At 43.7% G+C, this 15,229-nt stretch overlaps 1 protein-coding gene across 2 annotated transcripts in view; it reads right to left on the bottom strand.

Moving 5' to 3' along the window:
- Positions 1–15,229, bottom strand: part of CGNL1 (cingulin like 1) — a 413,622-nt gene that overhangs the window by 108,300 nt on the left and 290,093 nt on the right. For both annotated transcript variants that reach the window (XM_085644099.1, XM_085644098.1), the window contains exon 14: positions 14,119–14,208. In XM_085644099.1, the coding sequence (XP_085500225.1) occupies positions 14,119–14,208 (90 nt within the window). The remainder of the gene's footprint in view (positions 1–14,118; positions 14,209–15,229) is intronic.

Raw genomic sequence — 15,229 nt, forward strand, 5'->3', positions numbered from 1 at the left:
CTCCTGCACTACAGAGGGGTGTCATCCATTTTACTGTTGAAGCCCCAGGGAGGTGGGGCCGTTATAAACCCTCAAGGGGGGGGGTCCATTCGCTCCCCCTCCTAATATAGATTGATGCCAGTGGGAGATGGTGGTCCCCAAGGCCTTTAAAGGCTATGGGGGGGCCGTGCGACCCCACCCCTTTATTTAGGGAGGTGGTGGTCCCTGGAGCTTAAACTGTCCTTGGGAAGGGGGGGCCGCATGCGCCCCTTCCCATTTCTTTAATAAATGCTTAACCCCGGGGACCTGGCCCACCCGGTGGTCGATGTCCAAACAGGCACTGGAAGCCACGCTTGGGTTTTTTTTTGGGGGGGGGGGGGGGGGGGGGGGGGGGGTTCTAAAAATGCTTTTTGGCCCTGGTGTGGTCTCTGGCGTACTCCAGCACCAGGCCTAAGGGTTCAGGGTATTCCTACCCCACCCCTTTTCTCTTAATTTTTACATATTTTGGGAGCACTTGGCTGATGCCAAGTCCCAAAATGCCTGCTAACACTTCCTGGTTGAAGTGTTCAGATCCCTGAACGAGATCGGCAGGATTTGCGGAGGGTTCATGTCCTTAGATATATAAATGTGGTTATCATTTAATATCTCAAAAACTACTACACAGATTTACATCAAAAAACCATAAATGTATCTTTCTGAACCAAGATCTACCTTTCTGTCAAATTTGGTGTAATTCCGCTCAGCGGTTCGGGCTGTAGTTGTGTCTAAAATCTCTTTGGGAATTAACATAGGAAATGCACCTTTTAGACCCCCCTTTTTTTCTCAGCCCCCGCTTGACGGATCACCACAAAACATTCCATGCACAATAAGACTCACTGGCACACATTGCTTAGAAAATTTTGTGAAGATTTGTCAATCAGTGCCAAAGATATAGACAATTCAAAAAACACTTTTAATATAATCTCTCTTCATGTATCCTGCTAGAGCTATTCTCCTTTGTATATTGTTGTAGAGTATAGGCTAAGCTCTAAAGGGTTATATAGGCTTGCCCCTTTGTTTTTGCTACATTCTGCACTCAGGCATCAAATTAAGTCACTTCATTTCTGACGGGTTGTGGACACTTGTAATACGAGGTTGTGGACTTGTGTAACTTATGTTACGTGTACAAGTGGGGCACTACTGAGTCAGCACAAATGTGGGAATACACAACATGCCTACTTCAAAACACTTCACTCAATTGTATCCCACTTCAGCTCATGTATTCAGACGCCACATTCACGCACATTTTATTCATCATATGCAGACTCACTCTGCACACTCCTTGGAAGATCTTCATTCCTTCTTGCAGTTCATATGGTGTTCTGGAAAAGCTACTTGGCAGCATTTAATCTTTACCTAATCTGATACGCAACAAGATGCTACTGATGCACTGAATCTCTGGGTGCAGCTCACTGCAGACATCTGATAATATGGACGGAAACATTTAAGACATGCACGACTAAAGGAGGGATTCCATGAGCTGAGAAGGCGATGGACTGTATTAATCTGTCTTTTTCTTACTTGATGCTGTAATATTCCCAGGGTTACCCTCTGTAGCACAACGACAGAATGGGAGCAGAATATGGGAATGGGTGGTCTCCGGATTCTGTACCCTCCCCTGGTTCGCTATACAGACACTCACTGTAGTTGGCAGCGGTTATTTGCCTCCTGCACATTTAGTTACAAAAACGTGCCTGGTAGGTGGAGGGACACATCAGAACATGACATCTGGGTGCTGCTCCATCCAGTCCAGATGTGAGCTCTACTTTTAAAGGTACACTCCCTCCACCCACACCGCCTTGCGGATGCCTCCGTCAGCCAGCCAGATTACCAAACTGAGATCTGCACCAGAATTAGATACTCACTCCCTGGCCCGTGACAGCAACAGGAAAGCAGTGGATACGCTGCCGCCCTTTACTTTAGCAAACCTCTAGAAGGATATTTATCTAAATACTTTCATCTCTATAAAAAGAGCTGTTTAAACTCCCAAAGTCGCCGAAGCCTTCCATTTGCCTCATGGTGTTTAAAGCCGTGATATACATAGAAACGCCTTTGCATTTTATTTTTCTAATGTGTGAAGCGTTCCTGTGACATTGTGTGTGTTTTATGCTGTGCAAAACGTTAAAAACAATTTTAAAAAGCCACAACTACCCGCGTTGACAGTTCCGGGTACGCACAGCATGATTGCCATCACTGGTCGGTGGTGCCTTCCTCCAGCCAACTATGTGAAACGAGGCATACAGCGCTGGGAGGGTTCCATGATGCTTTTACGCACAACTTCTAGAATGTTCTATTTCCTCTGTGACTTTGCTTCTTGTGCATCTAGCACACTCTAGTTTCGGGAGCACACTTGTTCGCATTCACTTTAGTTTATAGTTTGCAGAGCATCTTATTCCCATTATTAGAAAAGAGAAACATCTGCAGCTCAAGGCAACAGTTTTCACAGCTGGACCCGCGGGACGTGTAAAGCTGAGCAAGTCTGACAAACGGTAATGGCATCCGAGGGCCTACATGGACTTATAAACTCAGACGCGAGTTTGCATCAGTTGCGGCATTAAAAGCAGCTGGCTATCATTTTGATGCTAATGAAAAAGCATAAATGCAAATTCATTTCTTGCAGGAACACGAGAACCTACCCTCCAGTGTTATGTCGTCTTTAAGGAGTTACAGACCTTGCAATTAACAATGTGTCTCTATGCTATGGGGATCTGGGCGCATGCGCAGTGGTAACTGTGGACAGAGGGGACATTCATTTCACGTAACAGCGCGCGCCAGAGGAAACAAGGCCCGGCTTTGAAGAGCTGATAGGCCGTCGGGCCTCTTCCCACTGGGAAGGGCCTTCATACCTAGATTCACGCGCACACCTGGTGCCAACAGAGCCGCAGGTGTGAGCAATCCTCCAGGAATGTTCTGCAGCCCAGAAGAGCCTGGCGCAGTTACTGCAACTTTATCCGACCCATATTTATTTCGACATCCCCATGGCAACCGGCTGCTCTCACAGTTCCTGGGACGAACTATAAAGCCAGCAGGTTTCGGTTTATATTTCTTCTTTGTAACCAATTTAGAAAGCAACTCTCCGCTCGTATAAAAATGTAGCTTTTTCCATCAAACGGGTGGGCTGTGCAGTTTGTTTGTTTGGATTTGGGGCAAACATTGACATTAGTCATGCGAAAAGAGGTCGCAAAAACGACTGTCACTAAGTAGTTTACACAACTTTCCTCGGTTTTCACAAAACTAGTAACAAGCAGGCCAAATAGAAAAATTCATAAACAGTTTAATTTTATTTAAGCGTTTGATATTTGCAAGTATCAGCTAAGCGGCAGAAAATGACGTACTGTGTACAAAATGGCGATTGGGGTCCAGTAGACAGTGCATTACAAAAACAAGCTTGTAATGGGCGGGGACCATGTGAATGCAGCAATGCACTTAACTTTCAGTCAATTTCACATTCACTTCCGGTCTGATATGCAACTTCCTAACATACTTTTGTATTGCATACCCAAAATCTAAAAATACTAAAGACCACCGTCAGCAAGGGCAGGGTGGTGACATTTACTGATATGTCCAATCGGAGGGTTCTCGACTTCCAGAACATCGCCATTTTTAACTGGAAGGAACTTTTTGGTGTTTGCGGTCGAACTAGTCTCAGAAGTGTTTGCCTCGTCCATTATGGCCTAGGTAGTGGTGGGTGTGGTAAGAACAGACATCACGGTCACAAATCCTACCTTCATAGGCAGAGGAGGATAGGGGAAAGCTCTCACGCTTTGCTGCCTTCTCCAATCAGTTTTCGAGTAAAGATACCGTAGCTCACACAGTCAGCACAAGGGACTCGGGCCTTAGCAGACTTTTTCTTTCTATGGGATCATCCTATCGACTACAGGAGGTTCTGTGAGCTGAAGGGGATCTCTGTGGATCACAGCAATTCTTTCTTGGTTCTTCTTGAGGCTCCCAGTTGATGGAGTTTCAGGAGTGGATGGATGCCTTGCAGTCATTCTGTTTGCCACTCATCCCTCTTTTTTTGCTCTCATTTCAACGCTGATGGTTCAAATTCAGAGTGAGATGCTCTGGTCCGTGCAATGGCCATAGCTGTGGTCGTTCTAGCAGCTGCATTTGGAGCATTATCGCCTCCAGCGCGTGTCCCTTCAACATTAATGTACCAGTAGTTGTAGTTCTGGTGGAAGAGTTGTCTGGGTGCCATGGAGATTACTTCTCTCAGCTCACATGAGGAAAGCATCCCAGCTTTCCAAACCTGGTGCAAGGAACGGGCGATCAGACTATGGAATTGCATTACATGTTTAGCATTTAAATAGGTTAAGAGAGGAATCTGTCTATGCTTACCAGCGGCTACTGGCACATTCAATTGTTTAATCTCAATATCCAGCATCATTTATCCCACTGGTGTTTATTTATAGGCACCTCCACATGCATCTCTCCAGAAGGAGCTGCTAAATCATCCTATGCTGAAAAGGCTTTGCTGTTGAGAAGTCTCATTAACGTTACTGGTGATCAATAGCCTGAAAATGAAAATTGCAGAGCCCGCATTTGTAGCTACAGAAGTTTCCATTTTATGCTGCGACTCAGCCCTCTAGATTCAAGTTCTGTATGTGATTCATGCGACAGGGATTTATAAACAAGGCAAGTTTGGGATGACAATGAAAGGACTGTAGTATTCATTGGCCTAATATAAAATGGAAGTGGAGATTCGTGGCTTGGAGCAGGGCTAGTCAACTAGGGAGATTTGTGCATCCTTTTCTCCTTGTATTTAAGGAATAATGTTCTTTCATTAATGTGACAATCACGATGACCTTTGCTTTCTTGTTTGATTTGCCACCACAGCACATGTGTTTTCTTACAGCCACTGGTGCAACTTGTTTTTGTTGCTTTGTCAGGGAATCTAGTTCAAGGTATGCATGCGGATTATGTATTTTGTCATTTAAGGAAGAACTAGGAAAAGAAAGACACAAAAGAATTATGCCGAGGGTACTACTCTGAAATCTATATTACTATCACCCTCTCTTCCTCATCTTGGTCTATACAGAGGTTGTGTCTTTCTCAGTCCCAGCGAGATGTTGGAAGCGCACATTGGCATTATAGGAAGGGGGGGTGGGGGGGCTTGCAGCCACTTGAATAGTGGTGAAGTGTCGAAGAAGATGTTATCAAAGGTTAACTGTTGTATGTAAGCAAACATGGCGCCACCTGATGTAAAGAAAACCTGGGCTGAGGAAGGACAATCGGGTTAAGAGAAAAAGAGCAATAAAGATTACCATTATGCAATATAAGATATGTGAATAGGGACCCGGGTCTTTAGGGTCCCATGTCAGAAGTGAAGAAACTCAAGTACATCTTCTCCATGTTTTTTTGGGAATGTGTTATTTTAAATTATACGCAAAAACAAAGATAAATAGTAAACTATGAGAGAAAGACAAAAGCAGGTTTGTGAAAGCTCAAGAAAGGAGGGGGGAATGGAGAACAAACGTAGGCTCCAATATCCCAAGTCACCCGTAAATACTATAATTCATTCTACATGGATTTAGCCGCCAATAACGGAGTTATAGTTTCCAGGAAAAATTATATTTAAGTATCAGTGAACGAGTAAAAAGTACTCAAATATACAGCATACATTGTTGAAAAAGACAGTGGATATCGCCAAAAACGAATTTACCGCAAAATAAAAATGCAAAATTGAATCAAGTTTGTTTTAGCCACTCTTGTTCCCTATATTCACTACAAAAGCGGATGTGATATTCAATGCTGTAATAAGATCTTTTAATTTCGGGAAATAGCTGGGCAGAAGCTATTTATTATGGCATCACAATCACATTATTCTTTACTCAATTTGCATTTCTTCTGATGCATTTTAGAAGGACCCTTTACCTTACGAAAAGCAAATGACAGTAAAGTGTTGCATCTTTTATGCACTCTGCTGAGCAAACCCGGATTCACCTGAAAAATATTCACCATTTTGCTACGGTAGCAAACCTTCAATGGAAAGCAACGCTCATAACTCATGCATGGAACAAAAAGCACAGGGTGTGTAGATAAAATAATTCTTGAAAAAATGTACATCTTTGTAATTCAGCTTTGTGTTCGTGCGAGTTTAGCTGGTAAATGGTTGACGATTTCTATATAACATGCAATTATTGCAGTTCTATTTACAATAAAATATAACATGATTCTGTGGGTATTATGTTACTGCTCCACCGAAGCATGATCGGTGGCTTTGAGACCCCCACAATAGAGCCGCTCAAGCGTGGTTGTGTTCCCAACAAGAATGAAACTCGCCCTATAAATACCGCCATTGTTCCACGGGCCTCATTAGAGCGGAGGGATACCAGCTCCAAGGTGCACTCTGTCCACCGAGAGAACGCGCACTGCGATCTCCCGTCCTGGGAAAGATGTCAAAGGAGAGCCTGTTCTCCAGCTGAGAGCAGCTCGCGAGGAAATAACCTATATATTGCAAGTGGCGTTCACTGAGCCAGCTGCGCGCAAGGTTACACGCACATCTGCACGAGCGCTGTAAGTGCAGTTATAAAAGAACAAGATAATCTGAGAGGGGTGTATTCAAGGGGAAGGCGGCGCATGCTTTGAGGTTTTATATGCAAGGAAAAAAACAGAACATGTGCCCGAAGGTTTTAGGTTTACAGCTAGAGACAGACTGGACCCACGCACCAAAATGACAAAAAAAACCGAAAAATCAAGCAAACCAGTCTCATGTAGCTAAACTGCAACATTCAGGAGACCCTGCAGAACGTGACATCTATTTCAAAGGGGTTACGACCGCAGAGCTACCCTTCAAGTCACAGAAGCTGCAGGCGTAAGCGTCACACTGCAGAGCTATCCCTCAGGTTACACAGAGTCAGTGATCGAAGTGGGCGGGAACGGCAGGGCACGACGTGCCCCTACTTCTTTAATTCTAGATTCCGTTCACCTACTTTTTTATTTGGAACATGCGTCCCGGGACGTCAGAAATATCCAAGGCCTGCAGAGAGGGTTCGGCTTTAGTGGCTGTTCGGGGACGGGCGGGGAGCAGAGAAGGAAAAGGTCTCCGTCTCTTGCTTCCTGCCCAGACAAGGAAGGTGTCCCCTTCTGCTCTGCCGCTGGCAGCTGCCCCCCCCCCCCTCTTTCGTACTCTTATTCCTTCTCTGTCTGTCTAACTCCTCCTCACTTACCGAAAACCGTCACTCAAGAAATGGTTCTCACCCTGTTTCTTCCTGTCATTCATTTGTTCCCCTGTGAAATGGATGTAAAAAAGAAAAACACTTTTGCTGGGAATGCCGTTTTGACATTTTTCTATTCCAAAGTGCAGCCACGGAAATAAAAAGTTCAAAATATGAAAAATCAATAACTAAATAAAGCAAGACGGAGTGTTCTTAAAGTGGCTGGATCGGTTTTATTCAAACCCCAAAAACATTAGCATCACTTTACTGAGTTTGCCAGTGAAGCGCTGTTTTCCCCGGTGGGGAAGTGCGCCAAAACTGGAGGTACAGCAATACCTGGTTGATGGGTGGATTGGAAAACAAAATGTGTACTGCGGCTTTGTGTTCTCGAATGTGTTCTTTTTAAACCATACTGCTTACGTTTTGTAAGCATATAAGCAGTGGACATTGAAATGGGTCCTTTCTGGGCCTGTAGTTTTCAGGCAGAAGCACACACGGATTTCTGAATAGTGAGTGTAAAAGAGTAAGTTCACCATGTTGTTCCTGCTTACATTTCACAAGCTTTATTTAATCTTTCATTCCCAATGAGTGTTTGCTTTTTCTTTTAGGCAGCATATTGCTCTTGCCTAGTGCTTAATCTGAATTGAGTCGCATCCAGTTGTTTATAGCAGGTCAAATTGGATTGTAGTTGAAGGCAGTGTGAATTTCTCTTAGTGAGGCAGTACAGTGTTCAGTGAGGGAGCAGATGTAGCACTGGGGGCAGAGCTGCCGAATTTAGAACTGGGGAACCAGGTTCAGCCTTCATGAGCAGTTCACCAGACCACTCTACTGAAGGAGCATATTCACAAGCTAGACCTTAGAAGCCCCCGCAAAACTGGAAAAGGCCTGGTGTCTTAGCACCAGCAGGTGGACCCTAGCAGTGGCAAGTGTGGGTTCACCTTGAAGGCTTTCCCACCACAATCCATACTGTAGTTCACCTCCAGTCTTGCAGGCAGGCCTACGAAGTAGCAGACCCTAGAGCAACAGTGAGGTCACAGGACCCCTCAGAAGAGCTGGTACTAGGGTGGTGTGACCGCAACGGGTGCTGACTTTGAGTGGGCGCGTTTTATATTATACAGCAATATTTGGCAATAATAAAAATGTCTTGATAACTCCGGTGAATAAACGTCTTACTAGAGCGAGATCGGAGCATTGTCTAGTGGAAGTTTTGACTCATGGAAAGATAGCGCAGAGGGTTAATGTGCCTGCTGCTAAGAACATGTACCATGCCCATCACAAAGTGCACATATTCTAAATAGGTCAGTGGGTTACTGCTTTTGTCAGTAATATCCTTTTGCTACCTGCAGTTTATAAGTTAAAATCCTAATAAAGAACAGTGAGCTATTAACTTTCATCTTAGAGCTGCATACAAACTGCAAGGTATAAACTAGAGCTTTATGTTTTTTTCCCTAAGCCTTTGATTATCCTAATGTTGCAAAAAGTGTTCATCTGGATAGAAATCAGTAATGATTATTAAAGTGAACCCCCAATCATGGTATTAAGTTTTAAATTCTGAGTTTGTGTTTCTCGAGATCAAAAACTATACTGCCTACTAATATGGTTGTCATGTGACTCCTACACCTTGTAGTCCTTTGTCTTATGTAACATTTCCTATACAGTGATTTACACACGTAAAATTGATTGTGTCTGTGTATATTGCTGACAGAAAATCCATGGCTCAGAAACAAATGGCTTGTGCTTCCACTTTTAAGCACATTTGGGACATTCTGTGATTAGAAACATATCCCACTTTGTGAATATATTTTAATGTCAATAACTCATATTAATCGTTAAATAATCATGTGTATCCATTGGTTGAATTACATAACATAATAAGCTGTAACTGGTCAGTGAAATGCCAAACAAATACTAAAGATTGGGATGTTTTGCCAATCCTGGCCACACCTCTAACTCCGCCCACTGATCCAATCCTCCGGTTATTCCCGCCCTCTGATTCTCCGCCCACAGTTCGCCTACTTTTTTTTCCCCACTTCAACCACTGCACAGAGTGCACAGATCTCTGACAGACAAGGTCGCTCAGATATTAGCGGTTCATGCCTGAGACAGCAGTTACCTCAGGACCATTATTTACGGATTCGCCAAATACAGGTTTGGAGCTCTTATCCCCAACTTTCCCTCTCACTTTGTCAGACTCCATACGGGAGCCACAGGGGCTACCAGGCCCCAACCGAGGTGATGGAGGTCATTTGCACTGGTGTCCATCCTACTAGTACTCCGCAAACGGGCCCAAGTTAGGGTGACCTGACGTCCCTGATTTGCCAGGACAGTCCCTGTTTTTCACCAGCTGTCCCGGCAGATTTCAAGAAATTTAGCTCATTAAAGAGGGTCAACTGAAAAGGGAGGAAGGTGCTTTTTTATGTTTTACAAAGCAGGGATAGTTAGCAGTTGTTTCAAGAAAGCAGATTAATCAACAGGCCAGCTACTGGGTTTAAAAATTGCATTTTATGTATGTTCTTACTGCCTCTTCTGTAATTCTTTGCTGAGAAGCGCTGTCATTCTGTGCGCTCGCTTGAAGTAAAGTTGTAGTCCTTCTTCTATTTTTGTTGAATGTCCCCGTTTTTGGCTTTAAAATTCTGGTCACCCTAGCCCAAGTACTTTTCCGCACTTTGACACCGAGGAAAGCGAAGGCGAGCTGATCAGGGAGGCAGTGTGGGGGACGAGAACGCAGAACTCTACAATCAACCAACGGCACAGTCAGATTTGGTCGAGCCAGAGCTGTTCTTTTATGTAAAAGAAAATACTTTAATCTGACAGCAAAACTATATTCTACAAAGTTGAACGGGAATGCAGCACAGGGCTGTACCATAAGACATGTTTATCAGTGAGATGCTACAACCTCCCGTTCCAGCACTCACTTCCTGGTCTGGTTGGGATCCTGTGACTACAGTCCCCGGGAAACCACAAGCAGAGGCATCGATTAGGCACAGGTGCAAGTGACATCAAATACGCTCACTGATCAATTACACAACTCAGCCCAATGCCTTTTACCCCTTGCATTTACAAAAGTCTCAAGTCCATGCGACAAACTGGTCTGTGCGTGTTCGTCTCTGGTCCAGGTGCAGGCTAAACCCTGCATGTAAATGCTCATGAGCGCTGCAATTCTAGTCGAGTGAAGGCTGCTGTCAGCACTCCTGACTTCATGGTACAGGGTCCTCTGCTGCGGAGGTGAGACTTGCATTGGAGCAGAGATCGCTGGAGGAATTCAGCAGAGCAGGCCTGCAGTACAGCACTCATTTTGACAGCGACTGCCTTCCCGGCTGGTTTGCGACAGGTGCTTGTGACGTGGCAGTATCTGGGCCAAGTCATCTGTTGCAGCCTCCGGGCAGATCATGGCTTCCTGCTTCTGTAGCCTCATTTTCCAACATCTGCATCAGCAGCACCAGTCTCTTGACCTATGGTGTATTCCCAAGCAACATGGTTGTACTCGATTTGGAAAACTCTTAAGGCAGCTCACGCGAGACTATTCAGAAAGACCCGAGGGATCCCTTCTCGGCGCGGATCACTCCTGGCTTTGCTATTTGGGGCAGGTAGCTCGCCCTGGGTGCTTGTCATGTCAAGGACGCAACCTGGGCTTCTCCTCTTAGACAGTCTTTCCTGCTGCCGGTCCAGTCAAGGCTTCCCACTCACAGCAGGCATGCAGATAGGCCTCTAGGCATTTCACGCAGTGCCTTAGCGCCTCCAGCAGAACCTGCAGACATCAGATAATGTTCCCCCAGCTCTAGGAGACTGGCTGACAGGCAGACACAACCTCTGGCTTTACAGTGCTTCTGGAGTACTCTGCAGAGCACTCCTGTTCCAAATAAAGAAGAAATTGGAACGAAGTGGGCAGATTCGGATCCCACTTTTACGGGTATTTTTCAAGGCAGGAGTTTTGGATCAAGTGTCTAAAGTTTAAGAACCGGTTTAGGTTAGTTCTTTTTCAAATGTAATTCTCTGGCTGCTTCTCATACACAGCCCTTGTGGAATGTAATGGCTCTCACTGTAGTTAACAACGGGATGGGTTAAAACACAAATATTTAAAACAAGGGCACAATGAAGTGGGAGATCTCGGTACCCGACTGTCATCAGCCTCCCTGAAGCAGTAGTTGGAGACAACGGGGGAGAACCCCTCCAGAAACATTTTCACCTTAAACAGAAACTGTAGTCCCACTGCTCACTCCTATCATTTAACAAATGACTGTGCTCAGGGAAAACTAATCAGCATCCCTTTCCTGTAAAGGTCCTCAATGAATTTCTAAAGGTAGCCCAGTCTCCACCCTCCATTACTTGAGTGCTTGTGTTTCCACTACTCAGTCACAGGAATTCAGGCTAAACAACATCACCGTTTTTGGAAAGCTATTTTCATCCTCCATCTTGTTCCACACTATAGCAGTGGCATCCAAAGTGAATCCCTCAGTCCACAGTCTCAGACTCGCACAACACTGAGTTCTATTAGCATACACGAGCAGCACAGTCACTGCACTTAGACACACTTGACATGCATACAGGATGCCAATGCAAGGTTCTGGGTTTCACATAACAGCAAAACGTTACATGCGAGGGGCTTCAGGCTTCCCTCTTCTTGACACAGAGCCTAGTCGCAGTACTGATTCATGAAACATGGTATGCTGCATCCACCGGATTATGAGATGCACCCCGGCCACGGACAACAATCCAAGGCCCACGGTGAGATGATATAAAGACCGAGCAATGAGCAAAAGCAATTAGTGAGGAACATACATAGTTTCCTTTTCATATGTTTAATGTCATCTTTAAAATATAGGCTTGCAAGATGTGCAGTGTGTGTGGTTCACAGTCTTGATTAAGACTGGGGTTTTCCTTTAAGGATGACACGTAGTCTGTGCGTCTAAGATTTCAAAACATGTCATTATGGAAATAAGGTCTTCTCTCAGAGAAGGCTTCCTTTGATGTTTTGGTTTTATTATTTCTGTAAAGGAGAATACATGTGCAATTACTAATTTACAAAAAGTTAATATTTTACTAATTTTTTAAACATTTGTATTGGCATCTAGTCAATGTTTTCCTAGTTTGCCTACTATGAAGACTGGCTTTCTTTATCATTTCCAACCGCAGAGAGAACCAGAAAAGCATTTCAATACATTTAATACTGTTTTAGTTAACAGGTAGAGAGATACAAGCCTTCATTAGAGTCAAATAGTTTTCAGAGATTTGCCAAGGTAAGAACTCTAAAAATGAGAGGAGATGCTGCAAAAAGTATTGCCTAATGAAAATACAATTTCCTAAAGGAGAACACCAGCCAAACGGAGTGTCTCTACCATGGGTAATGCATTCCTGTAAATATAAATGGTGATCCGATAAAGTGTAGAAAATGTGTAGCCTAGGCCACGTTTCTCCACTTAGATAGTGACACTGCTGCCTTTAATATGATCTAAGGGAGGTAAAAAAACAAAAACAAATCCTCTACCCAGCTTCTACCTGCCTGCTGCCAGTCTACAGAATGACAATTTTTAAATACCTTTGCCACAACATCGATGACTAATCCATTAGTCCAAAGACAGTAGTGACTTTATGTCAAAGGAATTCACATCTTGGCTGGCATTTCTGGCAAACACTGACAATGGGTGATTACTTAACACTAAAGGTAAATGTAATGGGCACAGAAGCCAGCATAAGGCTAAAGATTCAGTCTGCTCTACTTTCTGACAGAAGTACAATCAGGAAAACTCAGTTGTCCTTCTGATACTTCTCTTGGATAAGGCAATTGTTTAAAAGAAGCATGAAACAAAGCATTTTTTAATCTAGTCACTTCAAAATCTACAGTTATTGGTTTCCATTAAAAGAACACCCAGATATTCTTAATCATGATGATAGAAACTGGGGATAAACAACACCCCAGCTTCATTACTTGAGCTTACGATTTCAGACAAGCATCCACAACGGAACTCATCTTGCTGAAACGTACATACTGGAGTCAAACTACTCTGGCTGATCAGGGGTGAAACCCCGAAACCGGTCCTAGGATGCTTGTTTCCAGTCCAGCGAGGACCTGGCTTGGCAGTTCGGGCTGGACTGTTCCCATTGGGCACAGGGTCAAGACTGATTTGCATATGGCTGGGTTTAAACTGGAATGGCATGGGGAGCAGACAAACAATGGATTTAGACCCAGATCTCTGTACTGGGGTGAAAGTTTGACATAGTTCAGCATTCTGTCCATCATTTGTTCTTTTTGAAACATACGTACTTCTCACAAAACATGGGATAAATAAGTTTCACTTTCTTGACTCTCCTACCTTCCAGACAAAAAAACTGTCCTATTTGGTGAATGTTTTACATTGTTCAGGATTCTGTCCATCATTTGTTCTTTTTGCATTTGTCACCCGGAGTGGGACGAGTATGCCCAGACGTGGGTGCAGTGCTCTCCATGCCACTGGAGTCAAACTAGCCTGGCGGATGAGGGCTGAAACCCTGAACCCAGTCCCAGGATGCTTGTTTCCAGTCCAGGGGGGAACTAGCCTTGCAGTTCGTCCTAGACTGTTCCCACGGGGAGCAGGGTCAAAAAACTGCCCTATTGGTGGAATAGTTCTTCTTTGGTTACCCCCTCATGATTTCACATACAAAGTGCTTCCTATTAACATGGTGGTTCGACACTTCATACTGAAGATTGCGAAACTACTTCACTAAAACATCCTTTCTATAAGAATCTTAATTAGTTTCCTTCTATGCAAACCACAAGTATGGCAATGTTCAGACTTTCATTATTGTTTAAAGAACAGGTTGTGGTTTACAGAGCTGAAGGATACCCCAATTTATTTGGCTTAAATATGGCCATAGGGTGGGAAAGGCACCTCAAATCTATTTTCATTGGTGTAACTACATTACTGCAGCACAAAAATCTCTGCATCCCTCTTAGCAGAGCCTGTACCTGTTCTCTTGACCTGGTGATTCTTTCAGTTAACAAATCAGAATTGTTCTTTTCTTCATCAAGCTCCATTTCCAGCTGCGACAGCTTGTCCTAAAAAAAAAAACCAAAGACTGAATATTTGTTCCCATTATCAGATTACAAACAAGTACGCAAGTGCCAGGATTTCTGCTATGCTTTCATACACAGGTTTAAGGTAAATGATGTACTTGGAAACATTTTCTTGCTGGTCCATATTTATTTTCACTCCATATAGGTTAGAATTAGTATTGGCTGGCTCAGCGTTGGCCTTCATGAAAACTCAATGGCACTTTTCGCAGTTGCATGAGTATGAGCGTATATCATTGTTGACCAACTATTCGCCCATTATGGTTACTTTGGATATAGCGGGCAACTTGGATTCGAACTTTAGTTTGAAGTGAAAATAAAAGCTCTTTTCGATAAGTTGTGTGTTTTGCAAACTATTCACAATGATTCCTTACATATTTGTTTCACATCTCACAATTTACATGACTAGGTATTCTTTTCAATTATTTCAGCTCCGTGGCATTTTAGTTAGGATGGTCCATCTTTTCTTCGTTGCACACTCTGTACTTTATTTACAGGTATATGCCGGAAAAAAACAATGCAGTACATTTAAAAATGCTTTACTTCTAACATTGTTAATCTGCATTACCCAAGCCAACTAGGAACAGATAGCAAACTGTAGATAATGACAACAAACATTCAATGTGTGTTTCCTAACTATTCTTGCTGTGACTGTAATAGAGTGGCTGCACCTACCATTACAATGCTCAGTCGGTGAAGCCTTTTCATTGCATTGCCTCTGAGATGTTACATGTCAAGTATAGTGTAAGACAGGCCAGCCTACCTGAGCAATGCAAGTAATCAGAGAGCTCCTCCTTTCATAAGCATTTTACATATTGTTGCAGTATCAATCAACACAGCATCTTCTAGGTACGTTGGGAGTTACTGCAGTGGTTCAACAAATCTACTGCAATTCTCGGTCTCTAATTACTGTAAACAGTTGTCACTAATACCCAATTTAATGGTACTCAATTTACTGACTTCAGAAGAATGGCCTTGCCATAATTCAAGCTTGTAACCTGCCACT

The sequence above is a fragment of the Triturus cristatus genome, chromosome 3_1 (genome assembly GCF_964204655.1).
Source record: "Triturus cristatus chromosome 3_1, aTriCri1.1, whole genome shotgun sequence".
In the NCBI taxonomy this organism is placed as follows: Eukaryota; Metazoa; Chordata; class Amphibia; order Caudata; family Salamandridae; genus Triturus; species Triturus cristatus.